General features: G+C 40.7%; 1 protein-coding gene across 1 annotated transcript in view; it reads right to left on the bottom strand.

Annotated features, from left to right (window-relative positions):
* Positions 1-22,724, bottom strand: part of LOC109463397 (centrosomal protein of 290 kDa-like) — a 32,567-nt gene extending 9,843 nt beyond the window's left edge. Inside the window, exons 1-34 of the mRNA XM_019760206.1 lie at positions 22,583-22,724; positions 21,755-21,952; positions 21,188-21,245; positions 20,917-21,016; positions 20,323-20,431; positions 18,544-18,750; positions 17,952-18,134; positions 17,134-17,346; positions 16,425-16,548; positions 15,838-16,010; positions 15,578-15,648; positions 15,112-15,289; positions 14,880-14,968; positions 14,278-14,416; positions 13,900-14,124; positions 13,314-13,478; positions 12,231-12,380; positions 11,456-11,674; positions 10,586-10,929; positions 9,874-10,046; positions 8,753-8,905; positions 8,098-8,306; positions 7,470-7,602; positions 6,760-6,962; positions 6,341-6,454; positions 5,835-6,029; positions 5,089-5,277; positions 4,476-4,610; positions 3,588-3,788; positions 2,966-3,139; positions 2,277-2,432; positions 1,646-1,777; positions 1,185-1,310; positions 129-266 (exon numbers count right to left, since the gene is read on the bottom strand). Of these exons, the coding sequence (XP_019615765.1) occupies positions 129-266; positions 1,185-1,310; positions 1,646-1,777; positions 2,277-2,432; positions 2,966-3,139; positions 3,588-3,788; positions 4,476-4,610; positions 5,089-5,277; positions 5,835-6,029; positions 6,341-6,454; positions 6,760-6,962; positions 7,470-7,602; positions 8,098-8,306; positions 8,753-8,905; positions 9,874-10,046; positions 10,586-10,929; positions 11,456-11,674; positions 12,231-12,380; positions 13,314-13,478; positions 13,900-14,124; positions 14,278-14,416; positions 14,880-14,968; positions 15,112-15,289; positions 15,578-15,648; positions 15,838-16,010; positions 16,425-16,548; positions 17,134-17,346; positions 17,952-18,134; positions 18,544-18,750; positions 20,323-20,431; positions 20,917-21,016; positions 21,188-21,245; positions 21,755-21,928 (5,352 nt within the window). The 5' untranslated portion in view covers positions 21,929-21,952; positions 22,583-22,724. The remainder of the gene's footprint in view (positions 1-128; positions 267-1,184; positions 1,311-1,645; positions 1,778-2,276; positions 2,433-2,965; positions 3,140-3,587; positions 3,789-4,475; positions 4,611-5,088; positions 5,278-5,834; positions 6,030-6,340; positions 6,455-6,759; positions 6,963-7,469; positions 7,603-8,097; positions 8,307-8,752; positions 8,906-9,873; positions 10,047-10,585; positions 10,930-11,455; positions 11,675-12,230; positions 12,381-13,313; positions 13,479-13,899; positions 14,125-14,277; positions 14,417-14,879; positions 14,969-15,111; positions 15,290-15,577; positions 15,649-15,837; positions 16,011-16,424; positions 16,549-17,133; positions 17,347-17,951; positions 18,135-18,543; positions 18,751-20,322; positions 20,432-20,916; positions 21,017-21,187; positions 21,246-21,754; positions 21,953-22,582) is intronic.
* Between the last annotated feature and the right edge of the window lie 825 nt (positions 22,725-23,549).

The raw sequence follows: 23,549 nt of genomic DNA, 5'->3' as shown, positions 1-23,549 counted from the left end.
TTGATAAATTGAATTCATTCTAAATGTACAATGTAAGGTATAGGGGCAGTGGGTTTTTAATCCATTCATTCTATAAATTAGTACATTCTACTTGAGATCTAAAGTTATATCATTAGCAAGACATTGACCTGTAGTTCTTTAGTTTTCCTGTCCACAATCTTCTGCACATTGATGTCCTTCTCAGCCTCCACAGCATGAGCCTTCACACTCTCCTGAGCCGTGGACACCATGTCAGCACGCAGCTCCATCAGGGCTTTACTCAGGGCCTGGCAGGGGGAAACACAAGGAGTTGGGGTTAAAACAATGAACATTGACAGTTTCCTTCAAGAAGCTTAGAGCATGTTGAGGTGTTTCATCAATTAAGACCAGTCCATCACAGCAAACAGTACAGTTCCAAAACTTTACAAACAAAAATTTAGTAAATTTATTTTATCTTATAGTATGTATTTTGTATCTTAATCATCGTCTTTATACCATGTACACTTTGTTCTCTTATTACTTACATGTACATGTCACTATCCAGGATTTGATGTGACTTAAATGTAGAGTCATTTATTTTGTAGCAGGGGAGACAACTAGTATCTATAGGTTTTGACTACCACCATTCTGTAAACACAAAAGGACTTAGTTTGAGGTTAGTAGCTGTATTCCAGCATTGTAGAATGCATTATCAGTTGACTGTATGTCTTAAACTGTAACAGGCTGTATTTTCTTCTACCTTCACACATTGTGCTAAATCTAGTAGAACATAGGGTGTTACCATCAATTGAAAGAATTTATTTATTCTTCATAGCTTGTAAAACCAGAAGGTAATGCTATTCAACACGGTCAAATGACTAATAAACTGGTGGACGTACCAACCAATAAGTATCTGATACCAGCCCAGAAAAGAACAAGAAACAGTCATGCCTTCAAATATCAGAGTTATCAACCAAGAATTTAGGTGTTCAAAAATTTGTGTCTCCCAAGAACTATCGTAGGAGACTGGAACTTGTTGCCACCAAGCACAGTTGGAGCATCATCACTAGAAAGCTTTAAACAACTCCTGCAATTAAATGTGCAAAGATTGAGTGTAACAAGTCGTTCGGTGTGATATATATAGCTAGCTGCTGCCGCGCTGAGTGCCTGAGAAGCTGGTGTGTTACGCTGAATGGCGGTTATACAGATACAGAAATGCTGCCCACCTTGTGTTGTTTCTCCTTGAGAGCCAGCTGGTTCTTGAGTCTCTCCACCAGGTTCTTCATGGTGGTGGTCGGGGCGCGAGCGTTAGCCTCCTTCTGGGCATCCAGCTCGGACTGCAGAACTGCCAACTGTGGGGAATATGTCAATATCATTCAGTCAGTTTACTACAAATAAAAAAGAAAACTGAAACTGTAATTTCTGTCTTGACCATATTTGACAATGCAGTCACTCAGTCACTTGTGTTGTACATCCAAACCTTTTCTTTCCAAAACTATTTTCCCAAAAATAAATTTCAAACTCCTTCTATTAACAGTAAGGTAATAATTAAGACTTTACAAACTGGATAAAGATTTTAACAAGTATGCAGTTTGAAAAGACTAAATTATTATCTTACTGTTACTACGTACCCTGGATGAGTAATCTTCACCAACATATCCTTCTATTTCTACTAACGATTGCCCACCTCTTTCTGTAAGTCAGAGATCCTCTGTCTGTGTTGGTCCAGCTCACGGTTCAGTTTGTTCACCTCTGCAGTTCTCTCTTCCTTCAGGAGGTCCAGCTTCTTCTGCATCTCTCTGGTTTTCTGCTGTAGCAACTGTGCGGACAAATGTTACAATATCCTGAGAAAAAATAAACACTGATACTTTTAACATTGGAGTATGGTGTCTAGCAGATTATATATACAAGTTCCGCAACTGGTAAAGATACACATGTACAACACAGGTAATAGCTGTTTCCATTTCTTTCCTTTTTTAGTGCTGCCTTGATTTCCTCAAACTGTTCTGCCATATGGCAGATTCCTAAAGTACTGCATGTACAGGTAGAATTGTTTCACACACACCTTGTTTCCACCTCTTTTGTGCTGCCATGAGTTTCTCACACTGTGCTGCCATCTAGCAGATTCTTCAGGTACTGCATGTACCCACCCACCTGTTTCTAACTCAGCTTCCTTCTGGGCAGCCCCGAGTTTCTCTGACTGTGTAGCAGATATAACTAAGGTACTGCATATTCCACACCCACCTGTTTCCACCACTCAGCTTCCTTCTGTGTCGCCATCTAGCAGATAACTCAGGTACTGCATATTCAACACCCACCTGTTTCCACCTCTCAGTTTCCTTCTGAGCAGCCCTGAGTTTCTCAGACTGTGCTGCCATGGCGTTCTGGTGTTCTGCCACCTCCTCCTCCAGGTGCTGAAGCCTCTGTAGGTCCCTGTTGGTGGGGACGGCTGTGCCAGGCTTGTTGATTCTCTCCTGTAGACACAGAATACAGAAGGTTGTAACCTTCTTTCTACTTCCTGACCACGTAGACGATACAAATTTGTAATGGAAGGCAGTCTTAGCACAAAAAGGTTAAAGAAACAAGGAACATGCACACACAAACTTACAGTTAAAATTTTTGTTCCAACATACAGGATTGTTCTCACAAAGAGCTTTCAACCAGTCACTCTGGTCTTCTTCAATAGACTGACCTAGTGAGGCTTGTCACATGGCTTCTCAGAAGTGTGATTTCAACACTGGGTCAAACTCACGGTGATAAAAATGTGAGTGAAAAGTACCCTAACATCCTCGAATTGCAAGTGCCCCCTCCCCCTAACCCATCCCTACCTGTGCCTGTTGTTTAAAGGTGACATGTAGTTTCTGTTCAGTTCTTTTGTCATGTAGTTTGTCCTGTAATATCATGATCTCCACCTCATGTTTGCTGTACCCCCCAGCCCTAACCCCCCTACCTCGTACCCCTCCCTACATCGTAACCCCTCCCTACCAGTGCCCCCTCCCGTCCCTACCTGTGCCTGTTGTTTAAAGTTGACATGTAGTTTCTCGTCCTTGTCCTGTAGTTTATCCTGTAGTAACCTGATGTCCTCCTCATGTCTCCTGTACTCCTCCTGCTGGGACTCTCTCTGCTGCTTCAGTAACTCCTGGTACTTCTGGATTGACTCTTCCTTCTGTGCCAGCCTGGCCTGTGAAACAAACAAAAAAAATTGTTATCAAACATTTTTCCCTCATGACAATACATTTCATTGACAAACAATAAGGCTCAGATACAAAAAATTTGATAAATACGCAGGAATAAGTGAAAGAATGAAACAAAATGACTGAGTGATTCAAGTAAACAAAATATTCTTCAGTGAATACAAAGCAAAAGGGCCATTAAAAAGAGTTTTCATTCTTGTTCATGTCTGTGGAAATGCATTATTACTTTTAGATGTAGTATAAGGAATATTCCACTTGAATTAATCACTCTTTAAAATAACTATTTCTCTGCTATATGAACGACTTTTTGAAATCACAAGTGCCAAATACACATTATTCTAAAATCAAGTTTCTCAGACTGTTGAATAAAGGTTGAAATCATAAAAATTGATTTCAAGAAAATTTCTCTAAATGTAGACTAGAACTGCAGCCCACCTGCAGGCTGGATATAGTCTGTTGAGCAGCCTTAAAGGCCTGTTTAGTCTCGTAGTCCTCCTCACGTGTCCCTGCCTCGGAGATGATCCTGTCTCGTGCTTCTGACGCCGGGAGTCTCAGGCGTAACTCGTTGATGACCTTGTCTCTCGATATCATGTTGGCTTCAGCTTGTTTCAACTGGTCCTCCAACTCACTAGCTTTCTGTGGGGAGAAAAAGAAGGTGGTGATTTAAAAGGGACTTTACAAAGTTTGAAAGCTACCATGGTACAATTATCATATAGTCATGATGAGCATCATGATTGATGCTTTTGTCAACTGTCGTTACTGTAACATTTAGGATATATTATAGGCCTAATACAAAATGCCTTTAATGTTCGCCAAACTAAGATAGCCTTCAGGCATCAAATTTGTGTGAGTAGGCTACAGAAAAAAGGTTAAGGGCCTAATTCTGAAAAAATATGAAAACAATGTTTATGACTGAAAAACTAAATTGGTTTTAAAATAGTTTGGATACTTTTGACCCTGTAGGGAAGATTACAATAAAAAATATACTTTGTATACAAATATTTTTTTCCTTCTAATGAATAAAAATGATAGTTTCATAGCCTTTTTGAGGCTGCAGGGGCAGTGGGTTGTTGATCCACTGTGTCTGCACAGTATTGGGAGGTGAAGCCCATCCCTCTCCTTCCACTGCCTTTTACCTCCCCAACCAAAGTTAGGTACTTATCTTACACCTGGGTGGAGTGAGGAAAGTTGTGTTAATTGCCTTTCTCAAGGATACAACATCAAAGAATCAAACCTATGATCTCATGGTCTCATGTCCACTAGCCAAACTTCTTGCCCGCATTTGACACTAAAAATACTGTATACGCCTGAAAGTTGTCCCACCTGTTTCTGTCTCTCAGCCTCCTGTCGTGTCTCCAGGATAGTGCGGATGTGCTGTTTGATAATGTGGATGGCGTGTTCCAGCTGGTTCGCTACCGGCAGGGTCGGGTCTGGCATGGACCCCGTCGCCTCTTCAAACTGGGACGGGAAAACAAGCAAACAAATTACAGAGTAATTATTATAGCTTGATTACTCAAGACTCAAACAGACAGTCACAACTGAAAGGTTAATAATATTAAGATTAATATCAAACTAGCTACACTGGAAATTTGCATTGAAAAGTATGATAGTCCCTGTGAAACTATCATGGTTTTTTTTTTTCAGCTTTCCACTCCAAATTCACGACACTGCAAAATTTCATGCATCTCCCTTGTATGACTGCTGTACTACTGTTCAAACCAAATCTGAAACACTGAAAGTCTGCCATTCCCTGTACCACAAAATAAAGTCACTGCAAAAGTTTCATGATTTACAGTTACTGTACCTTCCAGTATTTCTTTAAATACTAAACCACAAATAACTTAAAAACCCTACAGTTTTTGAAGAAAACTTATAATTGTTACGGATAATAAAAGTCTGAAGAAATTGTACAGTAAGCTTCCATGGTGACAGTTACCTTGACAGCAGCGTCCAGCACCTGGTTCTGCTGTCTCTCCATCCTGTCCACCAGCCGCTCCAGCTCTGTCTCGCGCTGTTCCCACTGGATCTGCCGCTCCTCGTGTCGCCTGGCTGTCATCACTGACTCCTCCTCCAGCAGAGAGATGCTTCGCTCGTGCTGTACTACTAGGTTCTCCAGAAATGTCACCTGGAATCACAGGACAATGTAGTCACTGAGGGTTAAACAGAGTTGTTGCCATAGCAGCTGTTGCCATAGCAACTGTAGCCATGGTAACTGACTCCTCCTCCAGCAGGGACATGCTTTGCTCATGCTGTACTACTAGGTTCTCTAGAAATGTCACCTGGAATTATACTATATTTATAGAAGAATTTACAGCAGTTGCCATCATGACAGTAGCCATGGTAACTGACTCCTCCTCTAGAAGGGAGGTGCATGGCTTGTGCTATACTACTAGATTCTCTAGAAACATAACCTACAATCACATGAAGATTATTAAAACATAAAACTGCTGCCATGGCAACAGTAGCCATGGAAACAGACTACTCTTGGGATGCTGAAATGCTTTGCTCATGCTCCATTAAGGTTCTCTAGAAAAATTACCTGCCATTTGATTTTGAAATCACAGCGGGAAAATATGACTGACATCAACACAAAACTGAACTGTTGCTGAACCGTTCTATTTAAGGTTCTGGAATAAGTTTGACAATAAAGCTTCTTGAAGACGATTCTTGTTGCCATGTTACCTGTTCCTTGAGCCGTGTGACGTCCCTGTTGAGTTTTAGGTCCTGTAGTCTGATCTCGCCCATCTTGGCGTGCCACTCGGCGACCTTCTGTGCCCCCCTCCCGTCCTTGAGAGTAGCGATGAGCTCCTCCAGACCCCTGTGCTGCAGCTGGAGACCAGCCAGGTTATCTTCTGCTGTACGTCTGTCCTCACGGGCCTGCAAATGTTCAAGATGCCAAGAGAATAGCTTGACTAAATGATACGTCTACATAAGAAGCCCTAGCCTTCCACTGGAGCTCCATGTAGAGCCCTGGACAGTGAGAGTTTATCTTCTGCACTCCCTCTGTTGTCAGTGAGGCAAAGTATGACTGTATTTGAAGTGATTGCTACATAGACCTGGCATAGGTCTATGTAGCAATCACAGAAATTCTTTTGAAAAGCCATGAAAACATGTTAGAAATAAGTACTAGCACTTTGTAAAGACATGGTCAATTCTCCTGATGATTTTAAGCATCAACAGTTACTGACCTGTTTGAGTTCCTGTTGTGTCTTGACCTGGTCCTCCTGAAGTCTGAGCAGGTTCTGTGCAAACTTCTCCTGTTTGGCCAGAGGGACTGCACCGCTGAACTGTCTCCTCAGTTCCTGTGTGCAGGGAGAAAATACAGCCTCATTAAATCATGCCCCCTAGCAGCCCTCTGAGGGACTGCACCACTGAACTGTCTCCTCAGCTCCTGTGTACAGGTTTAGCCTCATTAAATTTTGCCCCCTAGTAGCCTTCTTAATAATTGCAACTACATGTATGACGGGAGAACAGGACTATCCAGACATGGCTGATGTTATCAACTGATTTTCAATTGTACCAGAGTTCAAGCTTGTGGTTGCCATGGGTTATGTCTTGGTTCCAATCAAAAATATTCAGTCTTTTCTGTTCATCTATCCCTCCTTACCTGTACGGTTGTTTTGAGATGTCTTGCCCTGTTCCTTCCCTCCACCTTGGCGTGGTACAGTGCCTGTTCCTTCTCATCTAACTTCTGCTCCAGTCTCAGCACCAGGGCTTCAATCTTAGAGATCCTGGACATGGCGTCTTCAAGTTTTCTTACAGCTGTTCCCTCGCTGACTTGTAGGGCCACAATGTGATGGTGGAGCTTACCTGAGAAAGACATCAGAAAAACATAGGTCAGAGATGATGTCCAGAAAAACTTTGGTTAGAGATGATGTTCAGAAAAACTTTGGTTAGAGATGATGTTCAGAAAAACTTTGGTTAGAGATGATGTTTAGAAAAACTTTGGTTAGAGATGATGTTTAGAAAAACATTGGTTACAGATTATAGTCTAGAAAATATCTGTTTTCATGTCAACAGTTTGTACAAATTTTGTTTTCCTTTATCTTGACTTTGTTTTGAGAAGACCTGACCAATATGACCACTAATTTTCACCATTAACACAAGAATTAAGAATCCTGTCTATAGTGACCACCTGTCCACATAGATCCCTGAGTGGTCTTTTTCTGCAGCTTTGATGGTAATTCTTGTGTCAATTTTCTTAAATGTCCATTTGCATTACAAGTTTTCATTTAACAGTTTATATCATGACTGTTGCTTTGAGACTTTGAGTAGAAAAGTTTCCCTTATATAGAATACAGATGGTGTAACATGTACCTATGACTGTCTTCTCGTCGCTCTCTGATTGGATGTCCAGTAGCTGTTGCCGTAGCGATGCCACCTCCTTCTCCCTGGACTGCTGCTGGGCCTCCAGGGCTCGTGCCTGCGACGCTCCCACTTCTGCCATTTCCTGGGAAAGTACAGATCCAAACAAAAATATATCATCTACCAATCCGTTATGATTTTGTCATGGTCCCTAGTCTCTAATGCTACAAGTCAAAGAATTGTTTTACAGTGAAAGAAGACAAAAACACACTGCACAGGACTTTTTTCACATTGAGATCTTACATTTGCCTTCCTTCATTCATTCCTCATTTATTTATTCCTCATGCCTTCCTTTCTTCATCCCTCATTCCTTCCTCATTCTTTCTTCCTCATTCCTTCTTTCCTTCATTCATTCCACCTTCCTTCATTAATTCCTCATTCCTTCATTCATTCCTTCCTTCCTCATTCTTTCCTTCCTTCATTCCTCCTACCTTCCTTAATTCCTTATTCCTTCCTTCCCTCCATTCCTTCCTCATTCCTTCCTTCATTGCTCATTTCTTCCCTCCTTCATTAATTCCTTCCTTTCCTCTTATTCATTCTGTCCTTCCTTCTTTTAGTCGATCATTGAACTAGGACAAACCTTCAGTCTGGAGTTCTCCACTTTCAGACCGGCCTCGGACTCCTCAAATTGTGCGATCTTGTTCCTGTCTGCGTCGCTGGCGGCCTTCGTGACGGAGTTAGCCAGCTCGTCTCTCAGCTCCCGTTCCACGCGCTGTGCCTCCAGGTTCATCCTGGTCAGCTCCGCGAACTTGGTCTCAAGTTCAAGGTTCCGCTGTTCTAACTGTGAAACTGAGTACAAAGAGAGAAGAGGTTGTTTTGGCTTCGTCATCTTTGTACAATGACAATTATATTATATGAAATTTATCTTTTGAATGTTAACTATTTAGATTGTGGGGTCGTGTGGCGTAGCGGTAGCATCTTTGGCATGGAAACAAGAGGTCCCGGGTTCGAACCCCACCCGTCACCGATATTGTTCCCCCAAGGGAAAGGCACTTCACGACTTTCCTCACTTCACTCAGATACAAATGAGTAGCTAACTTTGGTTAGGGACGTCCCTCGGATAGGACGTTATATGGAGGTCCCGTGTTTGGGGAGAGTCACACCCCACGCACGTTAAAGATCCTACCATACCTTTCAAAAAGAGTAGGGGCATGCCCCGGTGGTCCAAATACTTTGATTGTTCACTACCGGGAAGAGTAGTGGAGATCCTAAACAAACAAACAAATATTTTTTACCTGTGTTTTTGAGTTGAGTCTGCATGGTGACAGCATGTTCTGCCCTCTGCCGCTCGTTAAGCTCCTTCATCTCCAGCATCGTTAGTCTCTTGGAGATGGAGATAATCTCATTATTGGTCACCGTCTTACTGACCTTGTCACCTGGCAACATCCCTGGGAGAAAACAGAGGTTCATCAGAGTTTTACAAAGCACAACATGGCATCCTCTTAATAGCTAATACTTATGTCCGTAGGAGAATTTAACTTTTGATCAACTTGTATAATTTCTTGCAATAACATTGTACTATAATCATGGAGCTATAATAATACATTCTATAGCTTTCTGTTATAATGATGTTATAATTTTTTTTCTATCAGGTAAATGCAGCATGTTACAAAGAATATACACCTTCGAGAAACAAGTTCTGCTCTTTATTCTTACTCAAACACATTTATAATGTATATATGGTAACCCGTCCCTTGCTACATCATGTAATCCAACACTACAGGTTGTCTGCTACAGCACTGGTTACCATGGTGACAGACGTCTGGTACAGGTCATTGACCTTATGCATTTGGAATGGAAAAAGAAACTCAGCAAAAACAATACATTTTCCTTCTGCAAAGGTAAACATAAAAATTTACTTTCACACTTTGCTGTCTTCAACAGTAAGGCCATGTTGATTTGATTATATGGATGACATCCTCCGGGAGCCCCAAAACTGATGCGCGCGTGCGAATAAAAAAAAAGTTTTGCAAAAAAAGAAAGTTGTTTTCATTATGAAATCTACGTGGTCATGAGAGTTGAGCAAATGGCACAGAATATGGTTTGGCGAATAATCTAATCTTCAAGTTCATTTCTTTACAATTTCGTCTTTTTTTCGTTTGATTTTGGCATTCTACGACATTGGTATAGTTTTTATTAATTTTTTTTGTAACTTATGGTATATTTTTGCTCATTTTGCAACTGTTTTGTACGATTTACAGTATGGTTGAAAACTTTTTTTTTGAAACGGCCGAAAATTCATGCGCGCGCGGATGTCATCCATATAATGAAATCAACATGGCCTAATTATTAACAATTTTGGGGCATGGATGCACCCTTTGCAGAAAAAGGGTTAATGTAACACAAATCTCCCTACCTGCTTTAGTGAACTGCTCCATGGCCTGTTCCAGTGTGTGAAGTTTCTCCTTCTCCATCTGTAGTTCTTTCTTCAGTGTGTCCATCTCTGACATCAGACACTTGTTCTCCTCCTCAATGTTCTCTGCTCGCTCTGTTCTCGCAACAAGAGCATTCTCTCTCTCCAACATGTCTCTGTATAATACAGAGGGAATTTACAAGTAAGGAGAAAGAAAAAGTGACAGAAAGTGGTCTTGATCCAGTTTAAACTCACTGAAGAGCTAATCTCCCACTGGTTGTGACAGAGAAGACAGATGCTATGTACAGTATTTACAGGTTCATTGTACCAGGAAATTCCCCTAGCTCTTTGCGACAAAAACAATGAACAGTGGACAACAGCTTAACATTCCGTTCTATGGAATGGGACCCTTTACAGCAGTGTGACTGACCACTGGACTACACTATGCATGCTAAGTGATATTAAGCTTTAAGTACAGCTATTTTCAGGAATAGAAGTATTGTTTTGGGTGGCTGAAATCATGGGTTTTTCTGTACTAATTGCTTTCGATTGCATGTCGGGTGCAGAATACATTCACTATAGGCAGATTGCATGCAGGTATGCATATACCTGCATGCAGATTGCACACACTAAATGCAAATAAGACACATCTATATACAAAGTACACATGCTGAATGCATGATGGAATCTCTGTTTTAACTTGTGAATACTGTACCTGTATTTCTCTGTGAGTTCAGTGTACTGTTTGTTGGCCAGTTCTAGCTCAGACTGCGGCACACTCTCGTCCAGTGTTTTCTGTAGGGAAGAGATTTTAAAGGCTGCCATCTCCTTGTATCTCTGTAGATATCCGATCCTCTCTGCTACAGATTTCTCCATGGCGATAACGTCGTTTTTCAGACGTGTGTTCTCCTTGCGTAGGGAGGTTTCCATCTCTTCTAGCGTGGTGTAGCGCCGGGTTAGAGATTTCTCGTTGACACGTAGCACGGTCATCTTACGTGTCATCTCCGCTAGTCGTCTCTGCTGTTCGTCAGGAGCCATTTCCATTGTCTCTAGCAGTCGCTGTTAAAAAAAAAAACGAGTGTCGCATGAGTATGACGGCAGAACGTACTGTACATGGGCGAAACCTGTAATGTATTGTGCATAGCACTTTGGCAGAACGTTCTACCAATGTGGCGTATGAAAATTAGAAAAATAAACAAGTTGTGAAGTTGTGAAGGTGACAATTTGGTAAGTCACTGAATAAAAAGACTCTTTTTCACAACCAAGTCTTTTATTCAGCCGATGTTTCTGTGACCGTCTGTCACCTTCCTCAGGGCAATTCTGACTGGTTCACTTTGGACAGCACAGGTGTCGCTGCTATAGATGCATTCCCAAACGTACAATATTTACATATCTACACTGAAATATTTTGCTTTGGGGAACGCATCTATAGCAGTGACTCCTGTGCAGTGCAATGTGAACCAGTCAGAATTGCCCTGAGGAAGGTGACAGACGGTCACCAAAATTTCGGCTGAATAAAACACTTGGATGTGCAAAAGAGTCTCTTTATTCTGTTATAAAATTTAATATAATTTCTACCCCTCACATTATACTCCTGTATCCTGACTCCGTCCTGTTCCCTGAGGTCTGAGACCTTCCTGATCTCCTCCTGCAGTTTCTCCTGCTCCAGACGGGTCTCCTCCCGATGTTCCTTAAAGTCAGTATACACCAGCCCCTGCTGGTGTCTCATGACAGAGTACTTCCTTCTGTAGTCTTCCAAGGAACCCTCCAGCTTCTGTAGCAGCTCTTCCTTTTGAGACAACTCCTAGATAGAAAAACAAGTTTTTTTAGCCAGCTTTAAGCATAGAAAGTTGTAAGAAAATTTGAAATTCCCAGTCAAAATCATTTTTGGGTGCATCAACTTGTAAAATTTCGTTCCTTCAATTTGGCTTCTTCATGTCATATGCACTTTATTTTTCATTGAATGTTTACTCCAACCAAAGGATGTGAGTACTTCAGCGTGTATGTGGATGTGGATGTGGATCTGTGACCTCCGTGAGGGAGTGAAGTCTGCCATCTCTGCTTGCTTTGTTTGAAATTTTTCTTGTTACACCAAAAAGACTCAAACAAGTAAAATCCCAACTTTTGGCCCCTCAAAGAAATAAAAATACTTCTTGAATCCAAAATGCTTTGAAATCCGTTTTTCCCATATTTACATTTAAGCATCTACATTTGTTACTTCAAAAGTTGTTTTGGACAAAGTATACAAAGGGTTAAATATGTATTAATGCTAATTTTCCTACTTAGTAAGCTTAGACCTGAGTCAAAACTTTATAATCAGAATGAGTCTCCAAGAATTTTATGAATATTGTAAAACTTACATGTAGAATCTGGACCAGGTACTCATTGAGTGTTGCTATGACATCAGCACTGGAAGGAACCATTCCCTCGGGGAGGGGGAGAGGCTGGATACTGACTCCCTTTCCTCCTGACACCCGCAAGTTCTGGATCTCCTGTTCAAGCTTTTGTACCTGTGTGCATATAAAAAAAGTTATCTGACTGAGTGAATGAATAAGACTGTGCGAGCGATCACCATGATGCCACAATTTAGTTATATAATATCATGAAAGTTCATTTGTGTTGGTAGTTACATGTTTCAATTTAAAACTTTTGTTCCAACTCGAAAGATGGATTGTTCTCACCTAGAGCTTTTGACCAGTCACGTCTTCAATACACTGACCCAGTGAGACTTGTCGCATGGCTCCTTTGAAGTGTGACGTCAACACTGGGTCAGTCTACTGAGGAAGACCAGATGGACTGGTCGAAAACTCTAGGTGAGAACAATCTTTACTGTTGGAACAAAAGTTCTGACTCTAAACATCTTATATATTGTTGTATTCAGTGATTGTTGCTTTTTTTATTGGAACACACAAATTTTATAGAAATTTTGCATTGTAAGGCCACACCAATTTAATTTGTTGGTTCTCGGATTTTTTTAGAAAAAATATGAAGCGACAGGGCGAAAAAAATAAAAATAAAAACAGGTCTAGGCATCCTATTATAGGCTTAAATGCTACAAAATGAGCCATAAAGTCAACACAAAAGGCTGGGTTAAAATTTAAACATTGAATTTTGAACTTTTAATCAAACCACTGCAATGATAGATGGGAAAACTGTAACAACTAGGAAGAAAAGGACTTTCCTCAACTGTTGGGGGGCAAAACATGAGCATTTTTCAGTTGATTCAGGACCAGAATCAAATTTTTTTTTTTTGCAAATCAGAAAAAACGAAGAGGGGAATCCGAGAACCAACAAATTAAATTGGTGTGGCCTAAAGTGTAAACCCAATATTTTCTTCAGCAAGAAAAATATTTCTATCAACAAGATTTTCCGCACAGCTTTCAACAGTATGATATGGAAGTTTGCATGTACTAGATTTATGAAAAAAAAGTTGTATGCCTAACCCTGGTTTCAGCTTTCTCCAGTGCAGACTTGGCCTGCGCTGCCTCGTTCCTGGCTTCTCTCAGCTCTGAGCGAAGCTCCTCATTTCTCCCAGTCAGCTGATCCACCTGTGCCTTGAAGTGCAGCGAGGAATCGTACTTCCCCTCTTTGGCACGGGTGTCCAGAGCCTGGCAAAAACAGAAAAACATTCCACCATTATATGACCTCTGTTTAGAGCAATGCATCAATTTGCACAGTGCAGTTTCCTTGTAACCTGCAAGGAGGCACTTGTAATCTTGATTCTGATCTTGTGCAGATGTACTAAGCAAGCAACACCCTTCATTCAAGTTTACCTACCAGTAATGAAATACAGTAACAAAAGTGGAAACTACACCTGTTTCAGTAACTGCAGTTCCCTTGTAATCTGCTAGGAGGCACTAATATTCTTTAACAAAAACCTATCCCATGATTTTGATGTTGTGATAAGCAATCAGTGCCCTTCATTCAAAGGAAATATATACTATACATTTTACATAGTGAAATACTATACCAAATTAAAACTACAACTGTAGTTCCTGTGCAACCTGCTAGGAGGCATAAGAAACTCACAGTTAACATATGCTCCAAGGTTGGACATCTTAGATACACCTCCTTCTTCTCCTGTGGACCAGTCTGAGACTCCTTGATGGCGTCTAAGATCTCCTTCATGCCCTTCTCCAGTTGCTTGTTTTCTTCCATCAGTTCCTTACAGCGAGACTTGAACTCGGCCACCTCAGTCTTGGCCTGTTTAAGACGTTCTTCATTTTGCTCTTGGTCCTTATCCAGCTGTTCGACCTAATATGGAGAAAGGGCAATTCCACTCAATATTTAGGAGGGGGGGTCAATTCTTTTCCTTTCGCTTTTCATTCAAAATGATATTGAAGAAAAAAAATCCTCTTTAAAGTTTCTGAATAATTTTGATTTTGGTAAAATCAAGTCTTAAAATACCTTAATCTTCAGTTCTTGGACTTGGGGATCTCCAAGAAGTTGGTTCTTCTCCGAGATTCCCTGGTTCTTCCTCTTCAGCTGTTCCTTGAAGTCCTGAATGGCTGTGAGGTCACTAGCAGTAAGGCCCATCTCAACAGCCCTGTACACAAAGGTATCATCTTACCACCTGTGCCACCATATTTGGCAATCCAGGCTTCAATATTTGGCAACCCAGCTTTCAATATTTGGCAACAGAGCTTTCCATATTTGGCAATCCAGCTTTGCATATTTGGCAATACAACTTCATGCATCTGGTAACACACCTTTCTATATTTGGCATCACAGCCTTCCATATTCGGAAACACACCCTTCCATACTTGGAAACACAACCTTCCATATTTGGAAACATAGCCTTCCATATATTTGGAAACATACCCTTCCATATTTGGAAACATAACTTGCCATAGTTGGCAGCCCAACTTTGTGGGCTATACCAGTTACATTAATTTCTTATTTGGTAGAAGATGAAAAAAAAACTCATCACCGCAAAAATAGTAGATTACATACTATTAGATGTAACTACAGCAATAGTTTCAGCACCAAGGGCATCTCCATAAACTCACCTGTGTCCCTTCTCCTGGGCAAGTCTTCTCACCTGCTGCTTCAACTCTATCCTTTCTTCTTCTAGTCGTTCTACTTCTTTCATCAACACCTGCAGATGGTGCAGATGGTTTGATGTTGTGGAAACGTGTTGTATGAAGTTATAGATACAGAAAATAATGTTACCTGAGGACTTATGTTATACTTCTATCATTTCCTGAGAGGATAAAAATCGACATAATATGTAATCCAGACCTGGTTCTCTGCACGGTATCTCTCATTCCTCATGTTCTTCTTGTTGCGGAACTGTGAGATGTCCAGCGGCTCCTTGGGATCCAGTCCCAGCCTCTCCCGCAGGTCCTCATTCTCATCCCACAGGTCATTCATCTCCAGCTCAATCTTATTGATGTGCTGAGTCAGCTCTTCTATGGATCTGTCAAACGATACGAGATTTGCTCAGTATTTTCTGTGTGGCATGGTGTTAAGCAACTGTTAAGCAAAGGGACCCAGGCTCAATCCCCAGGGTTGGACCCAGACATGTCCGGACATGTACCCAGACGTTGTGCCCTTGGGAAAGGCACTTTACATGTATTTCCCCCCTCAGTTAGAGGGATCCTGGGCCCTACTAGGGTTTGGGTTTGCGTTAGGAAGGGCATCCAGTCGTAAAAATCTTACTTAAAAAAAGACTTGCACTTGCAGGTTACTGTAGCGACATACTGACCTTTCTCTGACCTTCAGTTGAGTTTTATGTGCCTTGATCTCCTGCACAGCCTCCGCTAACCCATACTCTCCCTGGTAACAGTAAACAAACAAATAACAATTGTTTTGTCCCTCTTTAAAAACTCTGCATTTCAACATTTAAAGGCATGTGTACATGTACTACAGTAAAGCATTAATTTTGTTCTAACCTGTTTTTTTATACCCGTAAGGAAATAAATTTAAAGTAAACAACAAATAAACAGAGATAAACAAAACATGTACCAATTCATATTCCCTCATCCTAGTGAGAGCCTCTGTCAGTTGTTTGTCCTTCTCCCTGGCGTCCTCCTCAGCTTGTACCATCCGCTCTTCTGCGTTCCTGGCTACTTCGTCTTTCTTTGTCAGCGTGGACTGCAAGTCTTTGATTCTGTTCTGCTGAACTAAAGAGGGTTTCCCTAAACAAAAAAGAAATCAAAGATTTAAAACTTCTAGGAAGTATTATGGGTTTTCAGAACCCTTAACAACAACAACATAACCCTTAGAAGTTCACCCCATGTCTGACCTTTTGACCTCTACCTGTCAATCTTCCCCACCCATATGCTGTCAACCTGCTCTCAAGTTTCCTGTGTTTGATCTTTTGTAATTCTGCCTGTCAAAACCACCCAAAACAATACTTCCGATATTAAAAGTCGCAATTACTTTTACATGCTCAAATGTCTTTGAAAATTATAGAAGTTTTCATTTACTACTATTATTTGTTAGAGATGAGACCTGAGATAAAAAACCTCATCACATTTTGTTCTTATCAATCAGTGATAGAAAGGGTAAAATGAAAAATGCAGTAGGATAAAACATCTGATGTTTTGTACCTTTGGTGCCCCTCTGTTCTTTCTCCAGGTCCTCCATCCTGGCAGCGTTGGTCTCCATCTCAGACACAGCTGTCTCCAGCTGTTCTTTTAGCTGTGCAATGTGCTGGTCACGCTCTTTCAATGCCTGCAACAACAAAAAATTCCAGAAAAAATTGCAAAACCCAAGAAATCTTAAATTTTAATAAACTTGATTATGATAATACTAATAGCTAGTCAAATTTCATTTTAAGGACAGTGGTATTTTTCATAGTAATTTTTTTCTTCTTTTGGCTTCATGATTTGGGTGATTTGCGAAAAATAATTTGACATATATTGGTAACTAATAGCTAGTTAAATTTCATTTTAAGGGCATATCCTTAAATTATTTGTGACAGTGGTATTTTTCATAGTAATGTTTTTCTTTTTTTGGCTTCATGATTTGGGTGATTTGCAAAAAATATTTTCACATTAACTCTTATGAATCATAGATTCAACTGAAGGCGTTATACTAAAAATATAGTGTCATGGAGAAAGATGTTTAAAGCAGCAATGCTTGAGTGCCTAATGCCTGAAGATGATTGGACAATTGGTTGATTGATTTATTGATTGATTGATTAATTGACAGACCTACTGGCAGCTATATGCTGTTTATCAGAGTCCAGGTCTGATGAAATGCTTTAGCACCTAATACCTGCACATGATTGGTTGATTGATTGATTGACAGACCCACCTGCGCCATGGCAGCTATAGACTGTTTATCAGAGTCCAGCTCAGCTGCCCTGATCTGAGCCTTCAGCTGACGGATCATGCCCTGAGCCTCGAACAGTTCAGCGTCCTTGTCTGCCAGCGCCTGTTTCCACTCCTCCACCTTCGTGCCCAGTGCCTGCATCACCTGGTCATCATCCTCTGAGCGTGCGTGCAGCTGTGTCGTCAAGTCTGCCACCTGCACGTGACAGAGAATTGATACTGTAAAATTCATTTATTTTCACATTTTTTTTAAATTTACAGTTGAAACAAAGCTGCAGTACAGTAGTTTGTAGTCATACAATGGAAATGCATATTCACAGTGTCATAAATTTGTGGTGACCTCTTCACTACAAAAATAAAACTGCAGCAAAGGTTTCAAGATATACGGTAAAATTATAGGTAAAATCCAAAGCAGTTTAATTCATGTCACATACTGCTTTGGATTTTACTTTGTGTGCCTTATTTTACAACAATGAGGAAAGAGATGTTGATATTTTGAATGATATATCTGTCTGTGAGACACCAAAAGTTGCACTACTGGTAGACACGAAAAGTTACAACTGAAATCCAAATTACATGCCTGACAGTGCTGTGGCAGAGAGTACCAAAAATAAGCTTAGCAAGGGCCATCTTAAATATGCTACATAGAATTATGAATGTCACTTAATTTTTTTCCTTCAATCATCTTGTTGAAAGATAATGGTTTATGCAAAATCTTATGACCAAAAATTTCTGGGCCACAACCATTTCTACAAAAGTGGGTACCCTTCCCCAAGGATCCAATGTCCACCCCTATTGTACCTGTTCTCGTAGAGAGTCAGCCTCGCGTATCTTCTGGTCCATGAGGATGTCCGACTGTTGGACCAGCATCTTCATCTTCATGTACTCCTCCGTCATCCTGTCCATGTCTCCCACAGACTCCTCCAGGTTACGCCGCATCTGGTCTGCCTGTTTCTGTAGCTCGTCATTTGCATCCGTCAGATTCTGAACAAGACAAATAAAGAGACTCTTTTTTTTACACAAAAGGTCAATGTCCTGAACCAGACAGTCTATCAACATGGTAACTGTTATAGGGTTACATCATGTTGCTGTTTCATAGCAGGAGGGATTTAGACTCCTGTCACCGTATTTATATGAAATTCAACGTGTTTGAGTAAGAATTAACAGAGCAAACCATATGCAAAAGTACACATTATGGATTTGCTTTTCAAATGTTACCTTTCTAGTACTATTTAGTTTTTCAACAACTTCTCTTCAAACCAAACTCACCTGAATCTCCTCCAGTTGTTCAGCGATGAGCCTGTTCTTCTCCCTCATCTTGTCTCAATTCAGACAGACACACAACTCAGCCACCCAAAACAATACTTCCATACACAGAAATGACAAAACTGACCTGAATCTCCTCCAGTTGTTCAGCGATGAGCCTGTTCTTCTCCCTCATCTTGTCTCGATTCTCGACGTCGTCACCGCGCCTCATCATGAGGGTCTCTCGCTGTGAGTCCAGCTGGTTCTGGTAGTCACGGTTGTCCTCCCGGAGACGTTCTACCTCGCGACGGATCTCCTTCGCCCCCGTCTCCGCTTCTTCTGCTCGCGTTTCCATCTGGAAAATTGAATCCGAAGCATTGGTTGGAATTTGTCAGTTGATTGCAAATACGTGACAATGTCATCAGTCAACTATTTCCCCCCAACCTTTATTTTGACATTTAAGAACATACCAAAATTAAGGACACATGTAAGGAGCCCACCCGATCACTATAATTAGCGTCGACAGTCAATCACCAGTAATGATGAGTGACATATCTTTATTGGACACAGCACGGCTAACAACCGGCGTACCTCATTCTTGGGCCGGCAGTATAGTGTTACGTTATATCAAGATATCTAATAAGTTCCAGAGATCCGGCCAGTTATGAATGAAATCTGTTGTAACGCGTAGGGGTCAGACCCCACCAGTTATTAGTTCTGATCTGTCACACCCCGAGAGTGTTGAGTAGTTATTAGCAAGTATAACGGAAACCTCCAACTGTCACTTGTTGTAAGGCGCTGAGTAACTGACGAGACGGGGGAGTCCCGCGTCCCGACCAGGACAAACTCTACTCCGCATACAGCCTTTGGCAGGCTTGTTATTTCTCCAAATTCGTTCTGTTATTGATACCAAGAGTGGGAACAACGTTTTAAAGGGGTTTCCCCGCTTGTAACTTTGATTCTGTAAAGGACATGAACTCGACAAAGGTTAATCCAAAGGGTAGGTCGTGATCCCCGGAAAACAAGGATTTAATGAACTAGAACTCATGTTTCCCTCCCAAATGTCTGCTCAATCGGTAAGAGACTTTTGATTTTGATAAATGATTTCTGTCAAATTACTAGAGTTTTGGCCAATCGGCTATGACCAATTCTGAGGAGAATAGCCAAATTTGGGAGGAGGGCGGAACCCCGATTTTGAGGAAATAAAAGAAGGAAAACACTAACAATCAGGGAGAAAGCAACTCCGTCGGACTCCACGAGCACGGGAACCCCGAGTCACCGAAGTCAGCATGAGCCACCGAACTTAGACTTTTTCGGCTCCGAGCCAGCTAAGGGGTTTTCCCGAAGTCCGCGGAGAGGGAAGGGGAACTACCGTCCCACCTACTGTTACTCAGCGCCATCTCGCGGGTGTGCTTCGCTGTAACAACGCAGGGTCTTCAGCAGAATAAACCTGTCCCATTGCAACGAACTTGTCGGAGACTCCGTGCCTTCCCTCGACCTCACACACAGCAACTTTAGGGCTCGGGAGACTCTGTCTAACGACCGGGAGCTACGCCAAGCCTTACATCTGGTTACACACATACCTTAAAAATCTAGCTCATTTTTTGGCAAACCATGTATGTGTAAGGATACTGATGGTGTACTACCATATGTTTCTGGACTTGGCAGGACTTCATCAACCTGCTGTATCTAATCTTATATTTTGTCTGACCCTGACCTCTTACCTCATGGCATCAATGGATAAACAAAGGCTAAAAAAATAAACAAAAAACACATTTTCTTCATTCTAAACAAGTCTTCCAGTAAGTTAACAAAAACAGCACTGACTGTATGCAAAGAATATAGAGAATGAAAGAACATAAGACTCAAGAATGGACAACTTCTTGTTGTATTCAGAACAATCTCACTGCCAGTATTTAGTACTGACCCTTTCCCTGGCTGTTTTCTCCTTGCTGAGTTCTCTGTCCAGCTCCTTCACCTGTTCCTGTAACTCATCAACCTGACGCTCAAACTCACGGATCTCTTCACGCAGGAACCTGGGACGGTAGACGTCAACATTTCAAATCTTAACATTCAGTTCAGCCTGTTACATACTCAACAAAGAAGCTGGTACATCTGCACTACTTTCTTATCATCAGGCATGAAATAACTGCCACCTTGGTACTCATTATCAGGCACTTCATTATACCTAAGGAAGCTTGAAGTTGAATCACTTCTCGTAAGTTTGTATCACTCCGCTGCACATGGATTGACAAGGTCACAATAAACCTGGAGTAAGCTCACTTATCAGTGTCATTCCTGCTAGATAATTGAAAGATAGAAACCACCCAACATAACATGGTGGCAGTAGTGGGATAATTTCATACTTCGGCAATACTTTCTTGAGTATGTAACACTGTATCGTAATTCCAAAAGAATTCCCTGCCATTTACTGGTACATGTATATCCTAAAGGCCTAGACTAGAAGTCAGAAAATCTACAGATTTTGGATTTAAAGACATGTCAAGATGATGGGACCAACCTGGTGTTGTCTGCTGCTGACCCTCCCCCACCTCCTCCATATCTCTTCAGATCCTTCACTTCATCCTTCAGGGCCTGGATCTGGTCTTCTCTCTCTTGTTCTATGTGTAGCAAGGAAAGAGTTGAACATTAAATATGAACTGGCAAAGGCAATGGTAGTAACAAAACAAGTAAAAGATGGTTACAATTTTTATGAAAAAAAATTTACAAGTGTATGATACATGTACATTCATACAGATCAATCACCACTTTCCTGTACAGAATACACTTACTTGATTTAGCATCTGCCTCCAGTTCTTCCATCAGGACTTTTGACTCTTCTGCTTTCTCCTATATCAAGAAAGTAAAAACAAAACCAGTAGTTAAACTACAGAGCATTGTATAGGTCCTGGGTAATTTGCCATTTTATGAACATTCTATGTGATGAAATGTTTTGTATGTCAAATATCATATCATGCTCTTAGTGCAGAACCCAAGTGATAGATCAATTCTGACTGAAAATCAAAATTAGCAGTTCAACCAATGATAGCAATTCAATTATAAGTTCATTCAATGATTGCAATTGAATTCAACCAATGACAGTAAGGCAATTAGCAATTCAACCAATGAGTGGTTCAACCAGAGAGTTGCTGCATATTCAAGGAAGGTTTCCATTTTTATGTTTTCCTTTTCTCACATTTCTATGCTTTTGACAAGTCACATTCTAGTAGGTTGATATCTGTATTTGTATAGCCTGTACTACATAAACCGTCCTTCGGTATAACACACCAGGGTAGGGCTTTAGGACCAGTCTATCAAAACATTTTAGTAATAACCTTGAGTTTTAGTTTTTTACTTACGTTCATAATGGCCTGTGTGACCTTGAAGAGATGTATGAGTCTCTCTGGGCTCTCGTTGAGTTCTCCGGACCCTTCTGCCTTACACAACATGTCATACATCATGTCTGACTCCTCCTCTCCCATACTGTCTGGGTCCACCCTCATCAGGCGATCCCAGTCCACCTGGGGGGCCATGGCTGAGGGCTAGTCTTCACACACCTGTACAACAACAACATGGACAGAGAAGCAACTTGTTATGATATGTTAAAAACATAATAATTTTGCTTGTCATAACTTTCAGTTGGGTACTATTACTGTATTAGGGCTTGAGCCCTAACCTACAATACATGAATACATCCTGGAAGACGTAAAAATACTAAAATTGCAAACTAATTGTGTAATCCGAAAGGGAAAACTGCAACAAAAGTTGGCAACTACAACAACATGAAAGTATCTTAGTATTCAAGGCCAACACCTGGTTGAACAAGTGGTCACCTATAATTTACTGTCCTTACTGTCCTAGATACTAGTAATTTCATTATCACTGATATCTATCTATGTTAGCGCGCCATATATTATTACATCAAGAATTAGCTGCACAAATTTCACGATGTTGCATACTACAGCTTTCCATTTTATACTTAACAAAAAGGTGCTTGCGTCTGGGGGCTGTTCTCTTTTCTTTCAAGTAATTCGAGGAAACTTACTAGAAACTATTACCTCACCACAAAAAAATTCGTCGTTACTACAAAACAACGGAACACAACTCAAAGGCGTCTCATGCTTTTCAGCGCGATTTGTCAACACTCTGTGAAGAAATGAGGATTCAGATAACTGTGTTCTACTAACCTTTGGTATTTTCAATAAACTTGGTTGGCCTTTGTTGACGAAAACAGCGATAATGTCAACAAAAACAAAGTCAACTGGCCGAAATCGACCGTCGCGCCGCCATTTTGAAACTGAGGTATTTGTTAGGAACCTCGTTCCCAGGATTTCAATGGGGAAAATTTGCAGAGTAACAAAGTACCCTGGGTACAAGATGCTAGGGCATTACATCATATCCAGAATTATAGGGGTGTTAACATCAACTTGTCTTTAAAATAATCTAAGAGAAAATATATCAGAAGAAAATATTATATCAGTGATATAGAAATAAGTTTTCATAAAAATTTTCATTTCTTTAGTTTTGTAAGATATAATTCTTTTAGATTATATTTCTTAACCTAACTACATACCTATTTCTTATCGTATGTGGTTTATTCCAAGTCGCAGAGGATGACGGGATAAGCGCCATTTTGAAAACAAAACAAAAACATCTATCTTGTCTGGAGACAACTTTGCTTCCGATTTCTTCTATTTATCGATCAAAAGGATCGATGATTCCCATTCTTTCATGAACATCTAGAACATATGCCGTAGAACATATCTACCAGGTAAGATTGATACAGTTATTCTCTCCGCGATGCTATAACTTATTTTAGACGTTGGGCCAAAATCTATAGGGGGAGGGGGGCAAAGCATCAGACACTGGTTGTATGGTTGCTATAGACTCTTTACCTGTTGAATCAAAAATCATACATGTACAAGATCAAAAAACACACGCAGATATGTTTTTGTAGCACATGCAATCTACACAACATAGTGCAAAGGACCAAATACAATTTTGTGTTACAAAATATCTATAATTTGTTATGATAGCATAATTATAATAATTGGTGCAAAAATTTATATCTTGATGATATGCCAACGACACTGACTTAAAACATCATTTCAAACTTTCAAACCAAAGAGAAAAAAATATACAAACACAAAGTCT

This window comes from Branchiostoma belcheri, unplaced genomic scaffold (genome assembly GCF_001625305.1).
Source record: "Branchiostoma belcheri isolate BF01 breed outbred unplaced genomic scaffold, Haploidv18h27 scaffold125, whole genome shotgun sequence".
Lineage (NCBI taxonomy): Eukaryota > Metazoa > Chordata > Leptocardii > Amphioxiformes > Branchiostomatidae > Branchiostoma > Branchiostoma belcheri.
The sequence above is the reverse complement of the archived record's forward strand: the minus strand, read 5'-3'. Positions and strand labels throughout refer to the sequence as shown.